Consider the following 25,427-nt stretch of genomic DNA (forward strand, 5'->3'; position numbering starts at 1 on the left):
CTTTTAATTTATGTATTTTTTATTTCTGTATTTGAATGATCACTCGGTTAACTTCACACAGAGCCAGCCTTAGGAATAACGGAGTCCTGGGTGAAATTGTATTTTGGCTCCCCCACCCCCAGTAGCTCCAACCCTCCTTCAAGTCAGCAGTGCTGCTGCAGGCAAAGTCAGGTGGGCAGGGCTGCGGGGTGCAGTCCAGTGGGGAGGCAGAGCCACCCACACTGCCCAGCTCAGCTCTAGCAGGGGTTGGAAGTGGGAGGGGCAGCCTGGGCTGGGCACCACTCCTCCTACCTTCAACTGGAGTGGAGCAGGGGGGAAAGTGCTGCTCTGTGTGTGTGGGTGTGGATGGGTGACTAGCTCTGGCTTCACAAAGATGTTTCCAGTTTTCTTCTTACTGTGCTTTTGCTTTTTTGTTATTTTGTAATTTTTTTTTTTCCAAGCAAACATTCTTTCAGGAAATGTAGTTACCACCTATAAATAAACACAGTATCTACTATGTCCTGGTAATTTCTTTAAATTTGTTTTCAGGCTTACTAATGATTTAAAAGAAAAAGAAGAGTCTTTGCTAGTTTGCCAACAAGTATGTAGTCATTTACAGGAAGAACTAGCAGAGAAAGAGAGGCAAGGAAAAGATCTAAAAAGAAGAACTAATTGTTTAGAGAGTGAACTGCAAACAATGAAAAATCATCTTAGACAGAGAGAAGAAGAAGTAGAAATGCTAAAAAAAGAAAGGTAATCATAAATGAATTGTTGTATATGATGTATGATGGGATGTTTTGCCTAGAATTTCTTTCTGAGAATATCTTTGAAGTAAAAGTCCAATCTTCAGACCTCTGCCAAAAAAGAAAAGAAATCATCACTGTGGAGTGCTGTAAGATCCTATTAAGGTTGATACAAGGCATGGCACACTATTGCTAACACCTACACGATCGATTGACCACGATTGATAAAAGCAAAGATTTCAAATAAAAATCCATAATACAATATAACACTATTTTATGTGTGTAGAGAACTTAGAAAATCACACTAGGTTGCTTCTGTTAGTCAAGCTGGACCATTGTAGCCAAGGCCCTTCTTTGCATATCATCTTACTCCACTTTGGTATATGGTCTGTTGGCGACTGACAGTTAAAAAAAAGGGTGGGGAAGCCTGATATTCGTGAGATCTTGTGTCTCCATTTTTAACCAAAATCAGTAGGGATGAGTGGGCTGAGTAGCCTGATCAGAGTTGAGAGCTAAGGAGGTCCATTTGGTTGCTTAAAGGGTTCACACTCTAAATTTTAGGCAAGAAAACACAGGATCACTATATCTAGATGCCTTTCTGAACCTTGCCCATGGTTAAATTGATATATACAATGAAGTGCTGTTCTGAGCTAGGAGGGATTTAAATTTGTGTGTGTGTTTTTTGGTTTTTTTTCCTGAAATAGGGTCTTTGAGTGGTAGGGTCTGGCATTTAAGCTTCAGCGGTGCTGTTCATTGCCTCATCTATCATTTAGTTGTATGCTTCCATAAGCAGATTTCAAAAGGAAGAGTTATGTGCCCTGGGGCACCATACTTGGAATGGAGACCTCAAGGTTCACAGCAACTACCATGCTATGAGGGGAAGTGCAGAAGAGGAAGTGCATCTGAGATCCCCCCTCTCCTTTGAAGTCTTGAATTGTACATTCCTGATAGTGGGGATTCAGTGGGGTAAACCCCTGCATTGATATGGACACACAAATAATTATGATGTCATGGGGATAATGGAGACCTGGTGGGACTCCACCCATGACTGGACCGTGGGTATAGATGGCTATACCCTGTACAGGAGGGATCATGTAGATTAAAGGGGCGGGGGTGTAGCTCCCTATGTTAAGGAAAGCTACGTGTCCCTGCAAGCTGATATTGGTGACCAGGGTGGACGACTGGAGACCCTCTGGGTTCAAATCCATGGGGAACACGGCACAGGGGACATAATGGTGGGAGTCTACTACAGACCTCCCACTCAAAGTCCTGAGCTTGACCAGGAGTTCGCCCGGAAACTGGCTGAGGCCGCTTGCTCCAGGAACATGGTTGTCATGGGTGACTTCAGTTACCCGGACATCTCGTGGGAAGATCACTCAGCAAAATCCGAGCGGTCGCAAAGCTTCCTCTCATGCGCGGATGACCTCTACCTGACTCAAGAAGTCTATGGGCCAACAAGAGGCAAAGCGCTGCTCGACCTGGTACTGGCTACTGGGGATGACCTAATTGGTGACCTAGTGATCGATGGAAAGCTGGGTGACAGCGACCACGAGCTGATCACCTTCACCATCCGCCGTAAAGCTGGCAAGTCAGTCAGCAACACAGAAGCCCTTGACTTCAGGAAAGCCGACTTTGACAAGCTCAGGAGGGTTGTCAGTGAGGCCCTAAGGGACCATGACCCCAAGGAGTTCAAGAAGAGTGGTTGCTCTTCAAGGGAGCGATCCTCAATGCCAAGCTAAGTCTATTCCATCTTAGAGGAAAAGCAGCAAGAGGGCACAGCAGCCCCCTCCCCCGGCTCTCCTGAGGCTAAAAAGAAAGGCCTACAAAGGATGGAGGATGGGAGTCACCTTCAAGGAGGATTATTCTGCACTGGTCTGGTCCTGCAGGGAGTAAACCAGGAAAGCCAAGGCTGCAACTCCAACTAGCTTTGAGCATCAAGGACAATAAAAAGTCCTTTTTCAGATATGTGGGGAGCTGGAGGAAAAGCAAGGGCAGCATTGGACCGCTGCTGAACCAGATGGGGCAACTGACAACTGACGCCCAGGAAAAAAGCCAACCTATTAAATGGGTACTTTGCGTCGGTCTTTCATCAGTCCCATGGGACGCCCATGCCCGCTACGGGACAGGGAGGTCCGGGTGAGGGAGATCTCCTGCCCTCCATTAATGCTGACCTTGTGAAAGAACACCTTGAGAAGCTGGATACCTTCAAGTCAGTTGGCCCTGACGATCTTCACCCCAGGGTACTCAAGTACTTGGTGAGCATCATAGCCCAGCCCCTGGCACAGAGCTTTGAAAACTCCTGGTGCTCTGGTATAGTGCCCGAAGACTGGAAGAAGGCCAATGTGGTGCCAATCTTCAAGAAAGGGAGGAAAATGGATCCGGCTAACTACAGGCCCATTAGCCTGACTTCTATCCTGGGGAAGATCTTAGAAAAGTCTATTAAAGAGGCCATCCTTAATGGACTGGCTGATGCCAACATCCTAAGGGATAGCCAGCAGGGGTTTGTTGTGGGTAGGTCTTGCTTGACCAATCTCATTTTCTTCTATGACCAAGTGACCTATCAACTGGACAAGGGAGAAGAGATTGATGTCATATATCTTAACTTCAGAAAAGCCCTCGATCTGGTATCCCATGATCACCTCTTGGCAAAACTGGCCAATTGTGGCCTTGGGTCCACCACGATCCACTGGCTTGAAAATTGTCTCCGTGGTCGGATGGAAGTCACTCATCATGGTGTCCTGTGACCAGTGGGGTCCCCAGAGCTCTGCCCATGGACCTATATTGTTCAACATCTTCATTAATGATGTGGACATTGGAGTCAGGAGTGGACTGGCCAAGTTCGCCGATGACACCAAACTTTGGGGAAAAGCATCCACACCAGAAGACAGGCGGGTGATCCAGGCTGACCTGGACATGCTCAGCAAATGAGCAGACGAGAACCTGATGGTGTTTAACACCAAAAAATGCAAGGTTCTCCTTGGGGAAAAAAACCTGCAGCATCCTTATAGGCTCGGCAGTGCTACGCTGGCTAGCACTACAGAAGAAAGAGACTTGGGGGTCATCATTGACCACAAGATAAACATAAGCCTGCAATGCGATGCTGCAGCTAGTAAAGCGACCAAAATGCTGGCTTGCATCCATAGATGCTTCTCAAGCCAATCCCGGGATGTCCTTCTCCCCCTGTACTCGGCCTTGGTGAGGCCACAGCTGGTGTATTGCATCCAGTTTTGGGCTCCACAATTAAAAAATGATGTGGAGAAGCTTGAGAGAGTCCAGAGAAGAGCCACACGCATGATCAGAGGTCAGGTAAGCATACCTTACAACGACAGGCTGAGAGCCATGGGGCTCTTTAGCCTGGAAAAGCACAGGCTCAGGGGCGATCTGATGGCCCCCTACAAGTTTATCAGGGGTAACCACCAGGATCCGGGGGAACATTTGTTCACCAGAGCACCCCAAGGGATGATGAGGTCGAATGGTCATAAACTACTACAAGACCATTTCAGGCTGGACATAAGGAAAAATTTCTTTACTGTTCCCAAGGTCTGGAACAGCCTGCCATCGGAGGTGGTTCAAGCACTAACATTGAACACCTTCAGAAGCAAATTGGTTGCTTATCTTGCTGGGATCCTATGACCCCAGCTGACTTCCTGCCCTTCGGGCAGGGGCTGGACTCAATGATCTTCCGAGGTCCCTTCCAGCCCTAATGTCTATGAAATTTATAAAATCTATGAAATCGGAATTAGACATACATGTAAGCACTGATTCATGTTGTGTATAGTATGAATGCCTCTATAAATGATAGCAAAGCTCTCTGTAATTAGCTATTGAGGAAGGTTGTAAACAGCCGTTTTCACTTCTACATTGTCTCATTACTTTTCCTGTATGGTTCTTATATCCTTTCCAATTTTTACTTGTTTACAGTTCTTTCTTTCATGGATTCCCTCCCTTCCTTGGGGAAAAGGAAGTGGCCACATGGCACTTACGTCTCAGAAAAGTCAGCTTTACTAATATATATATATATATATACACTAATATATAAATATTAGTATATATAATCTCACACCAAGAGTTGGTTTATAGCACTTGAACAATATCCTTATCTATGTCTGTCTGTCTGTCTACACAAATACATATTTTTATATTGGCCAACGGTTATAAACTTTCCTGGTGTGAGATGTGTTTATTTCATGAGTCCTAAACTTTGTGTCTTTTCTGTTCAACTGCAGTTTCAAATGCTTCTGAAACGTTCAGTATCATTTTAGTTGTAACCTTGAAAACATGAACTCAGATGCCTCCCACACACTACTAATTTTTAGAAACAATTGCTACAGTCAGCAACTGCTCCAAAGAGGTGCCCTTGGAAACACAAGGACACATGCACTATCTTACAGTCATGTCTAGCTGCAAAAAAAACAATCTTCTTTAGGTGGCCAGGCCAAACTTACAAACAGCCCATGCTATCCTTGGAATTACCACCCAATCTGGCCATCAGAAAACATGCCAAAAAGAACATAAATTCACCAAAATCCTGAGAACACTTACTTGCATGCTTATGTTAGGGTTAATTTGCTAAGAATCTAGTGAGATTGCTGAAAACAGAATTCATGAGGGTCACCATCTGACATTTGTAGTCTGGGTTATTTAGTCTGGCTGTTTGTAGTCTAGGTTCATCTAGGAAATTGGGGCAAATGGGTGTGTTATGCACATGCATCTTAAAATGGCTGATGCTGTGAGCATGTGTAATAGTTATTTAATTAACCGCAAAAGAACAATCATGCCTCAGCATAGGAGCACACAGTTACTGGCCAAAGTGCATAGATTTTCACATGCCCTTAAACACTTGGGCAACACATGAGAAAAAAAGGCATATAAATTCTGATTACAGTGTGACTAGTCCTCAGAAATCCTTTTTTAATCAGCCCTAGATGTTCAGCACACTGGAAATTTGAATCAGCCCGAGTGTTCAGCATGCTGTATGCATCTAAAATCGGCTGTGTAAAAAATGATGTACACATTTTAAAATTTGGTCTAAGTGGCTTGCCCCAGATTTGGAAAGCTAGGAATAGAATCTGCACTTTTTGATGTTTTTTCCTATGCTTTAATCACAAGACTATCTCAGTCCACTAAAATAAATATTAATATTTAAAAGTGTGGTGATAGTAAGTTTCTACTTACTGATAAAGCAGATTTTCCATTATTGGTAAAATGGAGAGAGAAGTGCCATCCCTTACTCTAAACCAAAGTCATAGCAATGCAGCAGGATTTTTTTTGTCTGCCTGGAATGGTATGGAAGGAACTTATTCAGACAAATGGCTTTTGAGTAAGATACGGAGTTTTTGTGCTGTTGTGCACGGGGAGGCATTACCATCTTTCAAGATTCACAGGGCTTAAATTGAAAGGTTTTTGCTATATCAGAAATGTCTGTGTACAAACCTAACAATTATCAGTTGTATTACAGGTTTATTTCTAGCATCATTTAAGAATATTTTCCTTTTAGCCAAATAACAGACAAATTAGTTATGAATTCACTGAGTGGTTCTGGTTTAGACTTGTTGCAATATTAAAATGATCGTAATAATGTTCTGAGTTCACTATAGCATTTTCTGTTTTAAATATTATAGCATTTATAGTTGTTCATGGTTACCTGAAAATCAACCTGAGAAAACACTAAGGCTGCTTGCAGACATGGAAAAAAATATCGGCACTTTAAACATGGTGTGCTCCCACACCAAGCCCAGCACATGTCCAGAAGTGGCATTGTCTGCATTCATAGATTCACAGATTTAGTGTCTGGAAGGGACCTTGTAGAAGATCATGGGATCCAGTCCCCCTGCACTAGGCAGGAAAAGACAACTGGGGTCAAGTGACCCCACTGAGGTGACTGTCTAGTCTCCTTTGAAGATTTCCAGGGTAGGTGACTGCACCACCACTGAAGGGAGTTTATTCCACAATCTGGACATCCTGACTGTGAAGCAGTTTTTCCTGGAATTGAGCCTGAAGCAGCCTTCCAGGAGTTTGTTTCCATTGCTTCTGGTCTTCCCCAGGGGTGCCCTGATGAACAGCTGTTCCCCGAGTTCTTGATGTACTCCCCTGATGTAGCAGTAAGCCACTACCAAGTCCCCTCTCAACCTTCTCTTCTGTAGGCTGAAGAGGCTCAAATCCCTCAGCCTCTCCTTGTATGGTTTGTCTTGCAAAGTCCTGATCATACAGGTGGCTCTTCTCTGGACCCTCTCAAGTTTTTCCATGTCCTTGTTGAAGTGCGGTGCCCAGAACTGGATGCAGTAGTTACACTGCTGGCTCATGTTCATGCAGTGGTCAATCACTACCCCTAGGTCCCTTTTGGCCATAGTGCAGGTCAAATTGGCACCACCTAGCCTGTAGGTATGTTGGGGATTGTTTGCCCCCAGATGGAGCACTTTACATTTCTGAGTGTTGAACTTCATCTGGTTCTGGTCTTCCTAGCTCTCCAGCTTGTCCAGGTCCACCAATATCTGCAGCCTATCTTCTGGCATGACCATGCTCCTCCATAGCTTGGTGTCATTGTGGGGGGGGTACGACTTCGCTGTACCCTCCGCCTCCCGCGTCGGGACTCCTCCCAGTAGCTAAGGGTCGCTCACCTGTGGGCTGCATGCGTCTGGTTCGCCTGCCATGACTTTGATTGTAATCCGGTTCAGTGTTATCTGTCCGGCATGTGCCAGTCCAAAAGTGGGACTCCTTGACTCTCGAGGTCCCGCGTCGATGAGGGCTCCACCATCCCTACACCCTCGCCTGGTCCTCTGGGTGGTGGCCGCCTGTCTATGTCGGCCACCTAATACGGTATCTCTCGAATTAGTCCAAAAAAGGAAAACCACCAAAGAGTCAACACAAACAGGTATGGCCAGGGATTCTTCAGAGCTTGGGGCCCACTTCGATCCTCCTCGGACGTCCTCCGCTCTTTCCCTGTACACCGTAGGGTTGAAACCCCTTTTCCAACTCCTAAGGGGTTCTTCGGTACCCCGCCCAGGGCTCCTCGCAACCCCTTGGTCCTTTACTAATGGAGCGGCAATCTCACAGTCCGTGCCTGCCCCTCTATTATAGTCTATACGGTAGCTGGGCCTACCAGGGTCCAGCCGCTCCTGGCGGTTTCCTACCATCCGCGGCCTCGCTGGGCTGGTTGCCCGGGTTCTCAAAACCCCGCAGGGGCTTACCCTTGTGCCAGAAAGTCTGGCCGCGCTTCAGGATGGAGCACCTCCACCCGAGCGTGCTCCTGCTGGTGTCCGCTTCCCCGCCGGACTCTTCCGGTTCCGCCGCCTCTCGTCCTGGCGCTGGCATCTCCTTTATGTTGGCTCTCGCCGTCCGGGCCCTGCCTTCTCCTGTGCACCTGGAGAAAGTTAGTTTGCGCCCCACATTCTGGGATTGAGTGCGGGGAGCTAGCGCAGTTGCGCCGGGGCGGGAAGCCTCGGAGCCTGCTCGCTCCTTCACTCCCTCACAGTCATCCACAAACTTAGCCAGCGAGTTTTTCACCTCCACATCCAAATCATTGATAAAGATGTTGAAAAGCACTGATCCAAGCACAGACAACACAGATCTGCTCATGAGAACTCTCTGGGTTCTACCATGCAGCCAGTTTTCCACTCACTGAACAGTTGAGTAATTATGCCCACAATCTTCCCACAAGGATATCATGGGATACTAGATCAAAAGCCTTTTGGAAGTCTAGGTATATAATGTCAACCTTCTTTCCCATGTCCAGGTGGTGAGAGACCTGTTCATAGAAGGAGATGAGATTGGTAAGACAAGACCTACCCGCAACACAGCCATGCTGGCTGTCATTTAGAATCTTACCCTCAATGAGTGTATCACACATAGATTCTTTAATGAGTTTTTCCAGGATTTTCCCTGGGATGGAGGTTAGGCTGATTGGCCTATAGTTGCCCAGGTCCTCCCTTTTCCCCTTCTTGAAGATGGGCACAATGTTGGCCCTCTTCCAACCCTCAGGGATCTCCCCTGTCTGCCATGATTTCTGAAAGAGTTTTGCCAGGGGTTCCGCAATGACCTCAGTCAGTTCCCTCCGCATTCGGGTGAAGTCCATCTGTCCTGCTGACTTATAAATGCTTAGCTTTTCTAGTTGGTTTTGTAACAGCTCAGCATCCACAGTGGGAAGGCTACCATTCCCATCATGCCCCCTGTGATCCTTATCTTGCTCGTCTTTCCCCTTGGTCCGCTGAAATACCAAAGCAAAGTGGGCATTCAGGACTTCAGTTTTTTCCTGAGTATCCGTTACCAGCTGTCCCGAGGTGTTAAGCAGGGGCCCCATGCTTCTATTTGTTTTCCTTCTGTTCCCTACATAGCTAAAGAAGGGCTTCTTATTGTCCTTGACTCCCTTGACTAACTTAAACTCAGTTACCGCCTTAGCTTTGCTAATCATTTCTCTACAAGTGCAGGCCACTGTTGTATAGTCCTCTTTGAGGACTGTTCCTAGCTTCCACTGTGTGTATGCCTCTTTTTTTCTTTCAAGACGACTGCCATGTCCCTATTGAGCCAGGAGGGCTTGCCAGCCCTTCTGCTACCTTTCCTCTTCATGGGAAAGGTTTTCTTTTGTCCTTCAAGGATCGTGTCCTTGAGGAACAACCACTCTTCATGCACCCCATTCACCTTCCATCCCTGGTCCCACATCGCCTCCCCTACTAATGCCCTGAGCCTACTGAAGTCAGCATTTTTGAAGTCCAGGACTTCAATCCTGCTAGTTGGTTTGTCAACTTTGTGGCAGACAGTGAACCTGATAAGCTCATGGTCCCTGTTGCCCAGGCTACCCTCAATGATCAAGCCACACACCAGATCATTTCTTTTGGCCAAGACTTGGTCTTGGTACCTCTGGTTGGCCCTTGCACTTCCTGGGTCAGAATGTGCTCCTTGATTACAGTTAAGAAGCTGCATGACTGATCCGACCTAACCGAGGGTTCCTCCCAATCTATGTCTGGGTAACTGAAGTCACCTATGACAACAAAGTCCCTTGCATGTGCGGCCCTGTCAGTTCTTGAGAGAACTCCAGATCAAGCTCCTCCCCTTGGTTCCATGGAGTGTAGCAAATGCCTACAGTTAGCTCTCTCTTACCTTGCCTCTTACCCGTGCCCCCCCCCCCAAAGCTTGACCCAGAGGGTTTCAGGCTGCTTATCTTTGGAGCCAATGTCAGCCTCCAGAGAGGTGTACTGCTCCCTCATATAGAGAGCTACCCCTCCGCCTTTTCTCCCTACTTGGTCCCTTCTGTGCAGGGTGTAGCCCTCTATGGCTATGCTCCAATCATGCAAGGAGTCCCACCAGGTCTCCGTGATCTCTACCAGGTCATACTGCCTGCTAGAAAGCAGGATGGTTACTCCTCCTGCTTGTTCCCCATGCTCTTGGCATTGGTGTACAGGCAACTGAGGTACCCAAGTGACACCCTCGATTTCCTGAGATGCTGTGAGAGAACCATTCCATTAGTATTTTCAAAAGCAGTTATCTTAGTGTTCTCCATGTGGGAGATTTCCTGTGCCAGTCCCCAAGCATGCTGCACTTGGAGTTTCCCTCTCCCCCAGCAAAGAAGCTTAAAGACCTGTTCAGTAGATCAGCCATCCTGGCTGAGAACAGGGACTTACCTCTCCACATGAGGTGGATGCCATCTCATCCCAGGAGTCTTCTCTCCCTGAAGTGTGTGCTGTGGTCGAAGAAACTGAAGCCCTCATGGTAGCACCACTGTCAGAGGCATCTCTTCCACACAGCCTTCCCTCTTGGGTCTGTGACCTGCAACAGGGAGCACAATAAAGAAAAAAATTGCATGAGGTGCACCTGTCTTTCCCATCATCTGTATAGATAGTGTGCTTTACTGGAGCTTTTTGGGCACTTTTATCTAACAGATGATTGAATCAGATTTAGGTCAAAGCAACAAATAGCCCCACTGAAGCACCTGATCTATACAGATGCTGCGGAGCCAGGTTGAACTAATGAGCTGCTGCTTCTAGTAAAATAAGTTTTTTTTCTTTCTCCATGTTTGTTAGAACCCTAAGATATATGCACTGTGTTTTAATATAGGTGGCTGAGTAAGCAACTATCAAACTGCAAACACACACACGCACATATATAGTAATGCAAATAATATGCAATTTACGAATAATAAATTCCTGTAATTTTTTTGAAGTCCCTCCCAGATTGAGGGGCACTGTTGCTTTACCAAATAATGCACAGAGATAAATTGCAAGAATCCTGCATGCAATCAATCAGACATAATGTATCTTTTACTTACGAGTTTCTGTGGTTCTTAGGGAGGTAATGTTGATTTCTCATCAGAAAAAAAAAGAGCACCTGCAGGAAGCATTAAGACAGAAGATGCAGAATGAAGACAACTGGAAGAAAAAGGTGATATTATATTTTTAATTGGCATGGTTTAGATTTGTTTTCTTTCATTATAGTTAGTTGTCAGGAAGCAGAGCAATAAACCAGATTCTAACTTCTCCTATCTACATATGTCAATAGTATTGCTTATACAAAAATATTTAATAGAAAATGCCTATGCACAGGTTAAGGCTATACAAACAAACAAGTTAAGTTCTTACCATACAATTGAAAAAAATATTAGGTAAATATTAATATCATGCTTGTTGCATAAGGCAACAGGGGAGTTAAGTGGCTATTACAGTGGAAAGTTTATATTCCCTTCCTGAATTATTTTTGCTAAACAGTAGGCGCTTCTACATGAGAGGTTTTACTGCACAGTAGACTAATTTGCTGCATAGTAAATCATTGCCATCTACAAATGCACAGCAATTAAGGCACAGTAGACTATTTTACTACACTGCCAGATAGTCCCATCAGACACAAGTGGTATCTTTGGTCATATTAATTGCACATGTAGATGTGCCCTGTAAGTTTAGTCTGAGCCCCTGGCTCCCATTAAATGTCAGTACAAATTATGCACATGCATGGAGAGGAATAAACTTCCAGATTAGTTATATGATCTCCATAATCAGTGCTAGCAATAGCAAGCAGCTATTTTCAGTTTAAGTATTTACTTTAGCAGAGGTAAGAGATGAGCACACAACTAACTAGGGGGTTTTAATACCATGTCTGGCTTTACCAGTATCCTTAAGGTACCTACTGCTGACCCTCCTGGTGTTGTTTTATATTAACCTCTCCTGTGTCATAAAGAAGTCCTTAATTTCACACATTTTAAGTAAAATTACTGTGCATATTATCTGTTCCATTTCAAGTGATTTCACACTTGGGCCTTTCCTGGAGGTGTCAAGATACTGGTTATGTTATTCATTGAATCATACAAATGCAAGAGAAGCCACTTTCATACAAAATATTTATTTTAGTTGTGAATAGCAGTGAGCAGTGGCCCTCTAGAGAAGGTGCGAGGCAGAAACTTTCTGAATACACAGATATGTGCATTCTGAATCTGGTAGAGTGAAGATGGAAAAAAAGCAAGCAAAGGTTGCAAATGAGTGAAGAGGATGGTTAGAAAGAAAGGTCCCAGCAGACCTCCCACATTTTGGGGATGAATTACTGTGAGTGAGGAACTGACTTTTTATGTAAATCACACACAGAATAAGGTGTCATTTTTGGTCCCAGGCATGTTTAGAGCCATGAGTGTGTGTGTGTAGCAGGGCACTGAGGTGCCTACTACTTCTGGAGCAGTAAGGAGCCCAGCTGCAGGTTGCCAGGCTAACCGGTGGGAGTCAGCTGTCTGGAAGGGGCAGGGCCTGGCTCCTATATAACTCCCAGGCTGAGGCCAGGCAGGCAGTTGCCTGCCAGCAGTCATGGGGAAGGGAGCTCTGCCTGAGTGAGGAAAAGGAAGAGGCCTGAATGACTGGACAATATGATACTGGTGAGAGATGGAGAAACCCTGGAGTGGCTCAAATGTTGTTATAGCCAGATGGCTTAGGTTTATGTTATAGCCAAGGGGCTTGCATTTTTGTTTACTGTTAGACCAGTGGTTTGGGTGAGGCTATTAGCAGTTGGAGGAGGCCTCATAGGGGACCCACGGTGGCATGGAGAATCCCAGCCCCAGAGAAGTGGGGCAGCGAGAAAAAGCCCCAGACAAGGGGGCATGGAGAGTTGGAGGCCAGGTAAGGCCGAGACTGCCTGAGCCCTGCAGGGGTTTGAGACCCTGAGGAGGAGAGTTGGGACCAGGCACGGCTACGGCCACCTGAGCCTCAAGGCTGCAGAAAGCCCAAGCCCCAGGCAGAGGGCACAGAGAGAGACATGGGTGCAGAAAAGCCCAAGCGCCAGAGAGGACGCAGTGAGAGACAAGGGCTGTGGCTAATACTGAAAAATGTCTGGTACATCAGCGAAGCTTGGGGCATGTTAAAGGGGCATTTGGAGCCATGCATAGCCCATAAGGCTGGGTTGTACGGAAACTCCATTATAAGAATAAGACAGCGATAGCAGGAGAACCATGGCCAAGAGGATGAAAGGCAGCCTCCCTTTTTATATATTTAAGACCAAGATGTGGTGGGCAAGATTCGAGGATGCTTTGAGGCGAACTTGGCATGGTAAGGGGACACTAGGAGAGATCACGGCCACCCTAGGACACCTCTCCATGACAGTGTGGAAGTAATTGAAGGTCACACACAAAAAGGTATTCTGCACGCATCTCCCGAAACCCGTGCTTCACTGAGAAAAGAGCACTACTTATGCAAAAAGCCCTTGTCCTTGTGTTTTTCTTTATAGTATATAGCACAAAGGAACAACATCAGGAGCCCCTTACATTACTGATCCTGACTTGTACTCCACACAGAGAAGATCCATGACTTAAGATAACCAATGAAATTAATAAAATAATATAATGTGGGAGCAACACCTGATTTAATGGACACTGTCAGTACTTTAGAAAATAAAGCCAGGCTTAGTTACAGACCATACTTTATCTGTAATATAACAATAAAATAATGCAGGGGTGGGCAATTATTTTGGGCAGAGGGCTGCTTATCGAGTTTTGGCAAGCTGTCAAGGGCTTCATGGGTAGCTCTGCCCCTTGACAGGTCCCTGCCTCCTGGTTGCCATCTTGGGACTGGAAGTTCTGCCCCTTACCCCCCTGACCCTTGCCACCAGAAATCCCTCCCCTTGCTCCCGGAAGTACTCCTCAGTGGGTTTTGCCATCTTGGAAACAGAAAAATACCAAATTATATTGTAAAAAGCAAACATCTAAAACATTTTTTAATTTGATTCCAAAAAATATTTTTGACCTGGTGTACATGTGTTTGCGTAGTGTACATGGAGGTGATTGCACAATAGCTTAAAATGAAGTCTTATGCTTGTATATTATGGGGGGTGGGTACAGTTTTGTGGGGGACTGTGGGTAGTGGGGAGAGGGAGCATGTGGGTGTGTGGATATATGGCGTGTGGGTGGGCATGGGGTTTGTGGGGACGTGTGTGGGAGGAGGGGGGGCTGTAATGTGTGAGGGAGCATGGGTGTCGTGGTCTGCATGTATGGCAGTGCAAGGTGGGGTGTGGGTACATGTATTTGGTGGGGTATACATGTGGGACTTGCCCTACAAATACACTCTCACTCTCACTCTCTGCCCCTGCCTGCATGTGTGCACACACCCCCATACCATCAGGACCCCGTGCTACCTGATCCAGCCATGCAGCTAGGAGCCATGTGGTGCTGGAGCAGTGGTGGGGTAGGCAGGGCAGGAAGCAGGGAAATGGCTCGGGACAGATGAGGCTGGGCTCCTGCCTTCTGGTGCTGGCTCACCCTGGGACCTGCTGCTAGAGCAGCCCTCCTTCCCTTCCATTGTGCTGGGGGTGGGGCGTGGCCAGGTCCCAGCAGGATGCTCTGATTAGGGAGGGGTGTAAAACCCCACCATGCCTGCACCATCCCAGGCTTTTCCCCACTCCCTGTTCAAGGGGCGGGAGTGGTGTCAGACCCCAACCCACAGTTAGCACTCTGAGGCAAAGTGGGGGGGGGGGGAGGGTGGAGTGGATGCATCTGTTGATGATACTGAGATTTTCAATATCCTTCTTCCTGTTTCTTCATACTGTCTGCAAACCTGACAGGTGAGGGAGCCAGCAGGGGGCTGATAACACAGTATTTATCAGCCCATCGACCAAACAAAACCTCTCTAATTAGTTCAATCTTTTCTTAAACAACTTTTTCCAAGGAAAGAATGGAAGGACATTACCAGCTGACATGTTGATTAGCTCCAAAAAGCCTTAAGTGGACACTGTCCTGTCTGCCTGTCCCAGTTAAATTGGAGACATATATACATTGGCACCTATCAGCATTAACTAGCATACCACATGGCGAGGGCTCATGGGGCTGGGGGCCGTGCTGTGGGAAATGGGAGGGAGGGGGCATTCTTGCTTGAGCAGTGAGTGGCGAGATGGGGGTTGGGCAGGGGGAAGACAGGCAGACCCTGCTGTGCCTGCATCTCTGCTAGAGCTCTGGCTAGGGAGCAGAGCAGTGGGGCCAGCTCTGCTGTCTGGAACAGAGAGAACAGCACAGCCCAAGGTTGCAAAGCATCTTGAATGTGGGGGGACTCTGGGTTAACTTAAACCAGGAAGGGGTCTGGAACAGACATTACATAAACTGGTTTGACCCATGTCAATTAAGTCTGATACTACATTCAACCAGGTTTATTTTAAACCAGTTTCAGTCATATTGAAACTGGTTTATGTGCACTGAACTTCTGTTCCAGCTTTAAACCAGTTTCTGATCACTTAAACCAGCTTCTGTGTAATGTTGGTCCTTAGCCCATAAGTTGTGGTATGACCTCCACACCCACAGATCTCTTCTCCAGCAGGCCCTTTGAAATACCCATCCCAGTGCAGCATTCAAGCCTTCTTAATTAGTGCTGCTCGAAGAAAGACTTCCTTGCTGTCTCTTGAGGGTATATTTTTGTTCTGCTCACACAGACTTTTGGAATATGTGCAATCACATGGAGAAATTTTAAAAAAGCACAGCCATGAAACCAGACTAGCACAAAATTTGAAAACCTGCAAGACAAAAAGCTGCACTAGAATTTTCACTGGGTTCCAGATGAGGGAAGTGCTGCATTTTGACAAGATTTTTGATATTCCAGAAATGTCACAGAAAACATTAATATTGCACAAACATATTCTGCAGATTTAAACTGTCCATATATTAATTATTTCAGTGTCTTTATTCATCAGTATTTATTCCAGTCTGTATAGTCTGACAGTGATTTTTAGTCTTTTTTTAGCCCACTATAGGTGCATTGTAGTATTTCCAGTTGATTATTTAAGGACTACACATACATACATGAAACACCATTTATAAAAGTATAGTTCTCTCCATGCAGAGGCTCTGTAGGTATTAGCATATAGTGTACAAAGCTACAGGTGCAGAGATCACTGCTATGCAGAGGTAAAAATATTCATCAAATGCTCACCCTCTGCATAATACTACAATAGTAATGTCTTGAACATGAGGCCCTGTGCCATGTGGCAAATAAACTTTTGCAATTCTGCCACATATCATGAAATTCTGGCGTCTGAGGGCCATAACTGAAATTTTCAAAGGAGCTTAAAAGAACTGGATGCCAACTGTCATTAGGATTTGAAAACCTAGCTACTTGAAATCAGGATAAGTTTCCAAGCCCATTTTCATGCCAGAACACTTTTTCATGCACAAAACTTGTTCCTGGCAAAGAAATATCACAATTATTCAATAAACAAGTGCTAAGGGGCAGAGGTAGAATAGTATTTTGTCCCTTGTAAGAGCTATATCTGAAACTTCTATTAAGTCTCAACAATTTTTAGGGGTAATAATAATAAAAATCAGTCAAGATTGTCATAACACCTCTTTACTTAACCAGTACAGGATATAACTTTAGTTTGAGGTCACACTGTCTGTACAGTCACAATCTGTTATGCAACTTGCCATTAAAACTAGATAAAAAACTAGTACAAATGAGAGAGAGCAATTATGTCTTTGCTAAAATAACCATTAAAATGTGGTGAATGTCAAGTACTCTAAAAATGTGCTCATCAGACAAAGGAATCACTAACATGACATTGTCAGTGTTTGTTTGGGTCATTTTGCCATTGCATTGGCATAAAATGTTTTCTTTAAAAAAACAACAACATTGAAATCCTTGGACAAAATTGAAAAAAAACTAAACAAAAAAAACTTTCTACATACATTTTTAGATTGTGGCTTTGGCATTTGTCATACACAAATTATTAGAAGAGAATTAATAGTCACTAGGCAACTAGAGTAAGTTCTTTAAAAAATACTGCCAGTTTACTCATTATTATGGGTATTCGTTACATCAATTTCAAATATTACTTAGAAGTGAACAATGCATAATAAAATGCATTTTTAACCTTGAACAATAGTTGCAACGGTCTTATAGTGTCAATATCATTTTCAATCTCTATAATCAAGTAACTTGCAGTAGCAAGGTTGTTTCTAAAATAAACTAGCTGTAACAAACCTATATGTTTCTGTGAATCTAATCCTAGACACTTAATTTTTATATCTAATAAACTAACAGAAATAGTCTTTGCTATATGTAATGTCTGTATATCTGTAATGTCACATAACCACTATCACTGTCAAAACTAAAACAACTTTTGTTTTACTGGTTTTAACATTTTAGAATATACACTATTTCCAAGCTAAAGCTGATTTCATGACCTGCAACCTAATTTTGAGTGATTTATTTTTTAAAAATTAAAATTTTGACTGACTTATTCTTTCTTTAGTAAAAAGCTCCTAATCTCCCACCTTCTCTGTTAGCTTCTTAGTAGGCTTTTTTCACAAGCTTTTGCTCATATTTAGCATAAGAGATTAAATCAATATAAAAGAGTAGTCTGCAAAGCTGGTGGGTTTTTTCTATTTTTAATAAGATTTAAAAATGAACATAATTGTATAGACCTTTAATATATTTTATCATCATTTAGCAAATTTTAAATGTGGGTACTTACATTTGGGTTCTTTTTTGTTCTGACATTTTCCTTAACACAGTCTATCAATGAGGTGTTGTCTTGTTGAGCCTGAAGGCAAACTGAAGTAACAGCTCTGAAACAGTTGCAAAGTACATTGTTCATCTATTTTATTTATGAAACCTAATTACCACAGTTTAAAGGTAATCTAAACATGAGGGAATTAAAGTTCTTGTTACTCATCTATAGCTGAATTGCATGAAGCAATGGTAATAGAAGAAAGGCTTCATATAATAGTAACTGTTATTCTTTGTAAGAATTACAGCATGGATGTACGTTCCTTATCCACCTTATACCTGTAAGTATATCTATGCTTACAACAGATGCTTAATTTAGTGCAAGTGGGAGTCACCTGAGGAAATAGCTGGGGTGATCAGACAGCCCAAAAGGACATTACTAGAGGTTCACTGATACATCAGTGGCAGATCAGATTGGCAGCAATAAAAGAAAAATTAACATTATTGGCAATTAGCTTTTTATGGCTCGTATAGCCATAGTGTCACCCATAAATACTGCATGTGCACAGCTGCAGCATGCAAGTGGCCAGGAATGCAGACCGGCAGCATTGAGAGCAGCATCTGGCCGGTAAGTCTGTGGGGGGAAGGGGTATGGGGGAAGGAGGGTGTGTGTGTGGCAGAGGGGAAATTGAGGCCTTTATGATGACGCAGGAGGCAGTGAGGCAGAGGCAGGTGCTGCCAAGCCAGGGCAGTGAATGCAACCCCAGGAATGGGACAGAGCTGCAGGTGGCTCATCTGGGGGGCATAGGAGGGTGGGGAGAGGGTAGCTCTTTGCCACTGCTTGCACCCTCAGGGGAGGCATGTGGAGCATGTGACCCCCAGTTCATCCATGGGGCAAGGGAGGGCAGCCTGCTGCAAACTCAGGACCAAGAGCTGTGCTGGTCTCTTTCCAGCACTGGGGCTGGGCCAGAGCTGCATTTGGGGCAGGAAGGGGCAGTGTGGGGAGGGGTGACTATGGGGCGGGCTATAGTTACCCCAAAATTCCCCATAGCTACTCCTCCCAGTGATGCCACCACCCACCCCATCCCCACCCACTCAGAGCCCAGCCCCAGCACAACCCTCATGCTGGGAAGAGGCCAGTGCAGCCCCCTGTCCCTGAGCCCACAGTGGGCAGCCCACCCTCCCTCTGCTTACAAATCTGGGGGGGGCACATGCCCCTCATGCCTCCCTCACAGGTGTGTGCAGTGTGGGGGAGCCACCCTTCCTTCCTGTGTTCCCCTGGATGAGCTGCCCATGGTTCCATCCCATTCGCAGTGTCACATTCACTGCCCTGGCTGGGCAGCACCTGCCCTTGTCCCTGCCCCACTCCCTCCCTCACTGTGGGGGCCTCAATCTGTATCCCCCATGCCCCTTCCCTCCCCCATTCTCCTCCCCCCCAGACTTACCGGCTGGATGCTGCTCTCTAAGCTGCCAGGTTGCATTCCTGTAAATCAGCTATCAGATCAGTATTAGCCAAAATGGCTGGTTAATAATTGGTCATTGGTATTGGCCAAGAAAATCTTTATCAGTGCACCCCTAGATACTACGATTCAGAAGATTTTGAGCTTGCACACACAAGGCATGTATCATCTCAATCTCATCCATGTGGATAAGTTCAGATAACCATGTTTAACATGATAAATTATTATGCATTAGCAAAGCTGAGTGGGGCAAAAAAAAAAATATATATATATATATATAGGAAAGTAATGTTAGCATTTTATATTTTTAATATCCACAGCATGACATTCCCAATACAATATTACCTTATTGGAAGTACCTAGCTTAGGGTCTTATAATGTAATATTAGCACAGTGTGCTAGTCTTTTTCTTTTTCCTCAGGTAGGGAAAATATTTTGGCCTAACAACCATTATCTGTGATCTACTTCACACTTCATTTCATGTTAATCTCCAAACCACTAGAACGTATCAAAATACAAGTGCAAAACATACTCACCATGAACTGGTGCCTTTTGCTTAGATCACATTTTACCTGTATTGCAAGATCTTCATGATTCATCTTCAGTGGAATTCAAGATGTTTATAAATGGGTTAAGTCATAGCTATCCACAAGACTGACTTTCTTACCATGTAGTAACAGATTCAGGAATGGGGCAATTGGGGTGCACCCTGTGCCATGCATGCTCAGTGAGCTCTGACTTCATGGCCTGGTCAGCACAGGCTGTAACCAGAGCTCTGGGTGAACAGTGAGCTCTGAGCTCACCAGCTGATTGGAGCTGGGGCTGGTTGGAACCCCGGCTTTCATGTGACTTCAGAGTGCAGAGGTGAATGCTTCTCCTGTTTACCCTTCCCCTTCTCCCCACTCCTTGCTGAATTCAGAAGCAGGGGAAAGGAGAGGACAAGCAACAGTAGCAGCGCTCACCCCATGGGTTCCAGAAGCATGTGAAAGCTGATGGCTCAGGTGCAGCACCACCAAAAGGAGTATGATTGCACTGCCCCACCCTTTTGGATCCTTTCCTTTTCCCATGGGGTATCATAGCAGGTGAGATTAACCAAAGTTCTCAGGCTAGCAACTTATTTTTCAGCACACAGACCTGGTGGCAAGGTTGCCTTCAGCTGAGGGGTTGCAGACTACTCTTTTAATTTTGGGTCTGACATTCCTCTTGATGTGGACTATTTTGCCAAGCATTATGGAAGGAGATGGTTTAGGAGAACGTGGGGTTTGGGGTTTGGGTCAGTCATGTTCTGGATAAGCTGGTTAGGGAAGGAAGTATCAGTGGTGTAATTGGTCTACTTTATACAGTTTTAGTTGTTTTTAATACTATGTGGGCCTGATATATAGGTAGTAACATTTTTTAAATCTGTAATGCAAGTGGAGACAGCAGTAACACTAGTACTCTGTCTACTAAGGAAGGACATGCAATTATCACTCTGATTCTGCCTAGAGCCAGAAGGAACAGTATTGATATTTCATGAGCATTTCTCATGATTTTGCCAATCCAAAGGTCCAGTCCTTCAAGGTTCTGTGCACTATGGAAAGCTAAAAGGCTTCAGAATGGAATTAATAGGAATTGAGAGCTCTTAACATTGCCAGATTGCATCCCAATTTTGGAGACTCTAATGATTCCAATAACTCAGACACATACTGGGCAAACCTCTAAACCCTGGAAGCTTTGAATTTGAATTTTAAACTATTTGATTCTGCTATATTTTATAGGAACTTAAATGTCTTGAGTATGAAAATATGGTAAGAAAAGTCAATAAATGTATGTATTTTCTAGATTGAAACCGACCTAGCTAAATATCAAGCACAACACAAAGAAGAGATTCTCATACTCAAGAAAGAAGCTAGGATAGAACTAGACACTGAAAGACAAAAACACCAAGAATTAATCAGCAAGTATCAAAAAGATAAGGAAGAGTTACAAAAAAAGGTATGAGAAAATTGAAAGAAAGTTGATGATATCAGAGCAGATATGTAACTTTGAGTGCATTCACAAGTGGCATTTTTTGTACAATCAGGCCCCTGAAAGTACTCCACAGCCATAACTTAACATATGAGAACAGCTGCGGACAACTTTTAAAATAGCCAATCAGGCAAAAAAAAAATAACCGTGGTCAAACCAGGTATTGATTTGGGAACTTGTATTCCCTCCAGGGTTAATTTTCTTGTGGAGGGTGGTAGCTAATGCTATCAACTCAGCCCTGCCTCCCTCAGCTGTCAGGGGGGAGGAAGGGGGAGGATGTTCCTGGCTACTCTGAATGGTGGGGCTAGGGAGAGGGGTGGTTCAGAAGCTTCCTTGGAGGCTGCTGGAGTGCCCCTGCCTGCTGGCCAGGGCTGGTACAGGCTTTCTCCAACCCCTCCCCGTCCTGACCCAACAGGCAAATGTCCATTGGGAAGGCGGGGGCGAGCTCTAGCTCATGGCACTTTATGTAAAGCACCATGAGTTAGAGTACGGCCCTAATGTCTGTAGGCACCCTTTGAAAGAAAATATATCAAGGTGAAAATTAATTCCTTAGATTGTGTTTCATTATGTAGGTAGACAGGGAGATCAGTGTGGCAGGAGAGTGGGGGAAGACTGACACAGCCCTGGTTACTCTCCATCTGTTTTGCCTCTCCACACTGCTGCAGCTCTAGCTGTGGCACTGGGCATGTGGTAGTGGCAACTCAGGCTCTGGAACAGGGCACACAGCAGTGACAGCTCAATTCTGGCACAGGGCCCAAGGCAGGAACTGGAGGTGCTGCTACATGCTGTAAGTCAAAGCCAGAGTTGCAATGTCACCACTGCTTCCTTAGGTCCCATGTTGGATTTAGCCTGCAAGGAGCCCCATGGTACTGAATGTGAGAAGGTGAGTTTTATATCCCTCAGTGCAGAAGGTGAGTTTTATATCCCTGCTCTAGGCAAACCATTTATTGTCTCTGTGCTCAAGTTTTGATAAAACCATGAATTCCTCTATGGGTACTATGTAAATAGTGTATAAATCCAGAGTAGTATTGATTTTAATATGTCTTAGGACCCGCACGTTTCCACTTTCTCATTCTCCTTCAAGCCTCCTTTTGTCAGATATGTAAGTCTTCATAACTTCAGAAATCATTGGATGAAAACTAATGCAAGGTATCTTGCAGGTCCCTGAATTAATATCCAGGGCCACAGATAGCCTAAGTGTGGAAGTGGAAATTCTTGAAAAGAAACTACAAGCAGCACAAAATAAACTGACAGAAAAGAGCAGAGATATGGAAAAAGAAATTCAAAGCCTTAAAAGACTGAATACTGAGCTTGGATTTCAGCTTAAGAAGGAACAGAACAGCAATGATTCGCTTTTGAAAGAAATGAAAAAGAAGTCAGATGAACTGGAAAAAATAACCCAGGAACAAACCCAGCTGCTTCAGAATTTGAGTCAGGCTGAAGAAGAGGTAGGAAACTGACCCTGCTATATTTAGCAAGAGACGCATGTCCTATTCTATTATTATTATGAACACACAGCTTTTATAAATCTAAAATTGTACATTTAATGTCTAAAAAGAATTGCATATCTGTAGCATGCTGATTTGACATTTTTTTTATAACTGAATAAACAGTAAGGCCAAATAATGGCACATTTTATGAAGGTAATTTTTTTCAAAATGTATAGAAGACACAGTAAGACAAGCAATTCAACTAATATATTGTTTCAGTCTCATGCCTCACAACACGCCAGAGATATATTAGGGTGCAAATGAAAAAGCACATGATAGTAATGTTCCATACAGCAGTCGTAAATATACAGGAAAAAATTACAAGAATAATAATTTATTAAGAGTAAAGATAATTAATAAGAACAGTAATTTATAACTAACGTAATTAAATTTAAGGATAATTTATAAGAATAAATTTCATATCACCAATCTAGGCGTGCATAAAGTAGTCTCAAATGTGAAGAGGAGTTAAACTTCTGAATATTCCTATCATCAGCAGTTGTTAAGTACTTGGCATACAATGGGGAAAAACAAGTCTAAAAGACTTGTTTTTTTATATACTGAACAAGAAATTTATTAGACTAAGGAACATAATAATTACAAGATGATGATAATGAGTATTATTAATACTACTACTACTACTAATAAGCCAGTGATTACCACAGTTCGGGCAATTCCCCTTTTTCTGCTCTAAAATGTGGTCCGTGCTTTCAGAATAGCCATACAGAAAAGTGTGGGGTTAGCTTTATACACCAGTAAGCAAGAGAATGGGAATTTTGGTGGTTCACAGAATTAAAACAGGTTTGAATCTTTCACTGGGAATGGGGAAGAAAAGTCAGCCCTAACTTTTTCCTATACATTTTCTGTGGAAAGAAATAGTTAAAGAACCACTTTTTATATACCATTTTTTATACATATTATCATGTGACTTGAGCGACAAGGCACTTTGCACTCAGATGGCACACAGGTTAGATAGGTTGAATAAAGCCTCTAATTATGCTGTTCTTCTATTGTTCATGACTGTATAACTTCTTCCAGTAAATTTCTTTGCTATCTCACCTCATCAAATTCTGCTTCTACATGTGCTTTAAAGTAGGTGTCAGGTTCTTACCTTTTAGATAAAGCTCTTTAGTGAAAAAGCCTTTGTTTCCCCAGTGATTTTTCTGGATTTGAAAACAACCTGCATGTCCCTCAGAAGTAATAGCCTCAGATCTTCACAGGAAATATTTTTAACAACAAAGCTTTTAAGCAGAAGTGCTGCTAACCTTGATTCAAATGTGCCTGAATTTTCATCAGGTGGAAAAAATGGTTTCTAAGGAACCCAGTGGTTTGGGCATGTCATAGTTTCATAGTTGGTAGGGTCGGAAGGGACCTGAGCAGATCATCAAGTCTGACCCCCTGCCATGGCAGGAAAGAGTACTGGGGTCAAACAACACTGGCTAGGAGTTCATTTCAGCTCCTCATAAACACCCTCAGGGTAGGAGCCAGCACCTCTTCTCTTGGAAGTTGGTTCCAGATCCTAGCCGCCTGACAGTGAAGTAGCGCCTCCTGATGTCTAATCTGAATCTACCATCTGCCAGCTTGTGACCGTTATTTCTAGTCACTGCTGGTAGCGCTCGGGGGAACAGGGACTCCCCCAGTGCCTGACTAGTTTGTAACAGGCCACTAGATCCCCCCTCAGCCTTCTCTTGTGGAGGCTGAACAGGTTCAGGTCCCGTAGCCTCTCCTCGTAGGGCCTGCCCTGCTGTCCCCTGATCACGCGAGTGGCCCTCCTCTGGACCCTCTCCATGCTGTCCACATCCCTCCTGAAGTGCGGTGCCCAGAACTGGATGCAGTACTCCAGCTGCGGCCTGACCAGTGCCGCATAGAGGGGGAGGATCACTTCTTTGGACCTGCTTGAGATGCACCTGTGGATGCATGACAAGGTACGGTTGGCTTTCCTGACTGCTCATCTTCCATCTTGACTATTCTGATCTATAGTTCTCAGGCCTCACTGATTTCAGTAGCCCTCTCTTAAGGTCACTGAGATTCTGTGCTATTTATTAGACCTTAGCTGCTTTGTTGTAGCAGTTCATTGTCTCAGTCTTGCACCCAGCCTGAAAAAGAAACTACAAGTCTCATTCTCAAGATGCTACATGAATATGAACCTGCCTACAACTCGGCTTATTCCTACAGTTAGGGAATGGCTAGTGCAAACCAAGGTATATTTTGCATGAATTAGAGTGCTGTCTACTTGTTATTTCTTTGTTGTTCTCCTGTTTCAGGGGCACTCAGAATTTTTCACAGAAATTGGAGAAATTGTCTTATGGACCACTTCCCATCCATGATCATATATAACGTTTCTGTGGCAACTCCAGCAGTTACTTAGCTGGACAAGTAACTTTAAGAAAGTACACATATATACTTTTTAGCTATCTAGAGTGCTGTGAGTGGTTTGACCTTATTGACCAGGTACAGACATTACACTTTAACTGGTATAAGTGATCGGAAACTGGTCTATACCTATAACAAAACAGAAGTTCAGTACTTAGACTGGTTTAAGAATGATGGAATCCATTCCAAGATTTGCACCCCTTCCCACCGCCAACCCACGCCCTGCGCCCCCAAAGGGCAAATTTGTGTTCATCACTGATCTAAACTACACTGCTTACACAAAACCACATAACTTAGATCAGTTCTGCCTTGAGCTTTTTGAATGTCTATACCTAGCCTTTGAATCAAATTAATTCTGTTGTTTTTTGCTCTTCCTTTAGTCTCTCCATCTCATCTGCCCTGTTTGTCTTAGGAAGGTAGAAGTACAGTATTACTAATACTGTACTCGGCTTCCATGTAACATTATTTTGGGAAATTCCATCATTTGTG

At 44.3% G+C, this 25,427-nt stretch overlaps 1 protein-coding gene across 1 annotated transcript in view; it reads left to right on the forward strand.

Moving 5' to 3' along the window:
- The window catches only part of LEKR1 (leucine, glutamate and lysine rich 1), a 137,057-nt gene that overhangs the window by 106,383 nt on the left and 5,247 nt on the right, over positions 1-25,427 (forward strand). Inside the window, exons 8-11 of the mRNA XM_090054129.1 lie at positions 529-732; positions 11,000-11,093; positions 20,890-21,042; positions 22,236-22,523. Coding sequence (XP_089910255.1) covers positions 529-732; positions 11,000-11,093; positions 20,890-21,042; positions 22,236-22,523 — 739 coding nt within the window. The remainder of the gene's footprint in view (positions 1-528; positions 733-10,999; positions 11,094-20,889; positions 21,043-22,235; positions 22,524-25,427) is intronic.

This window comes from Crocodylus siamensis, chromosome 6 (assembly GCF_052110815.1).
Source record: "Crocodylus siamensis isolate JL-2025a chromosome 6, ASM5211081v1, whole genome shotgun sequence".
Lineage (NCBI taxonomy): Eukaryota > Metazoa > Chordata > Crocodylia > Crocodylidae > Crocodylus > Crocodylus siamensis.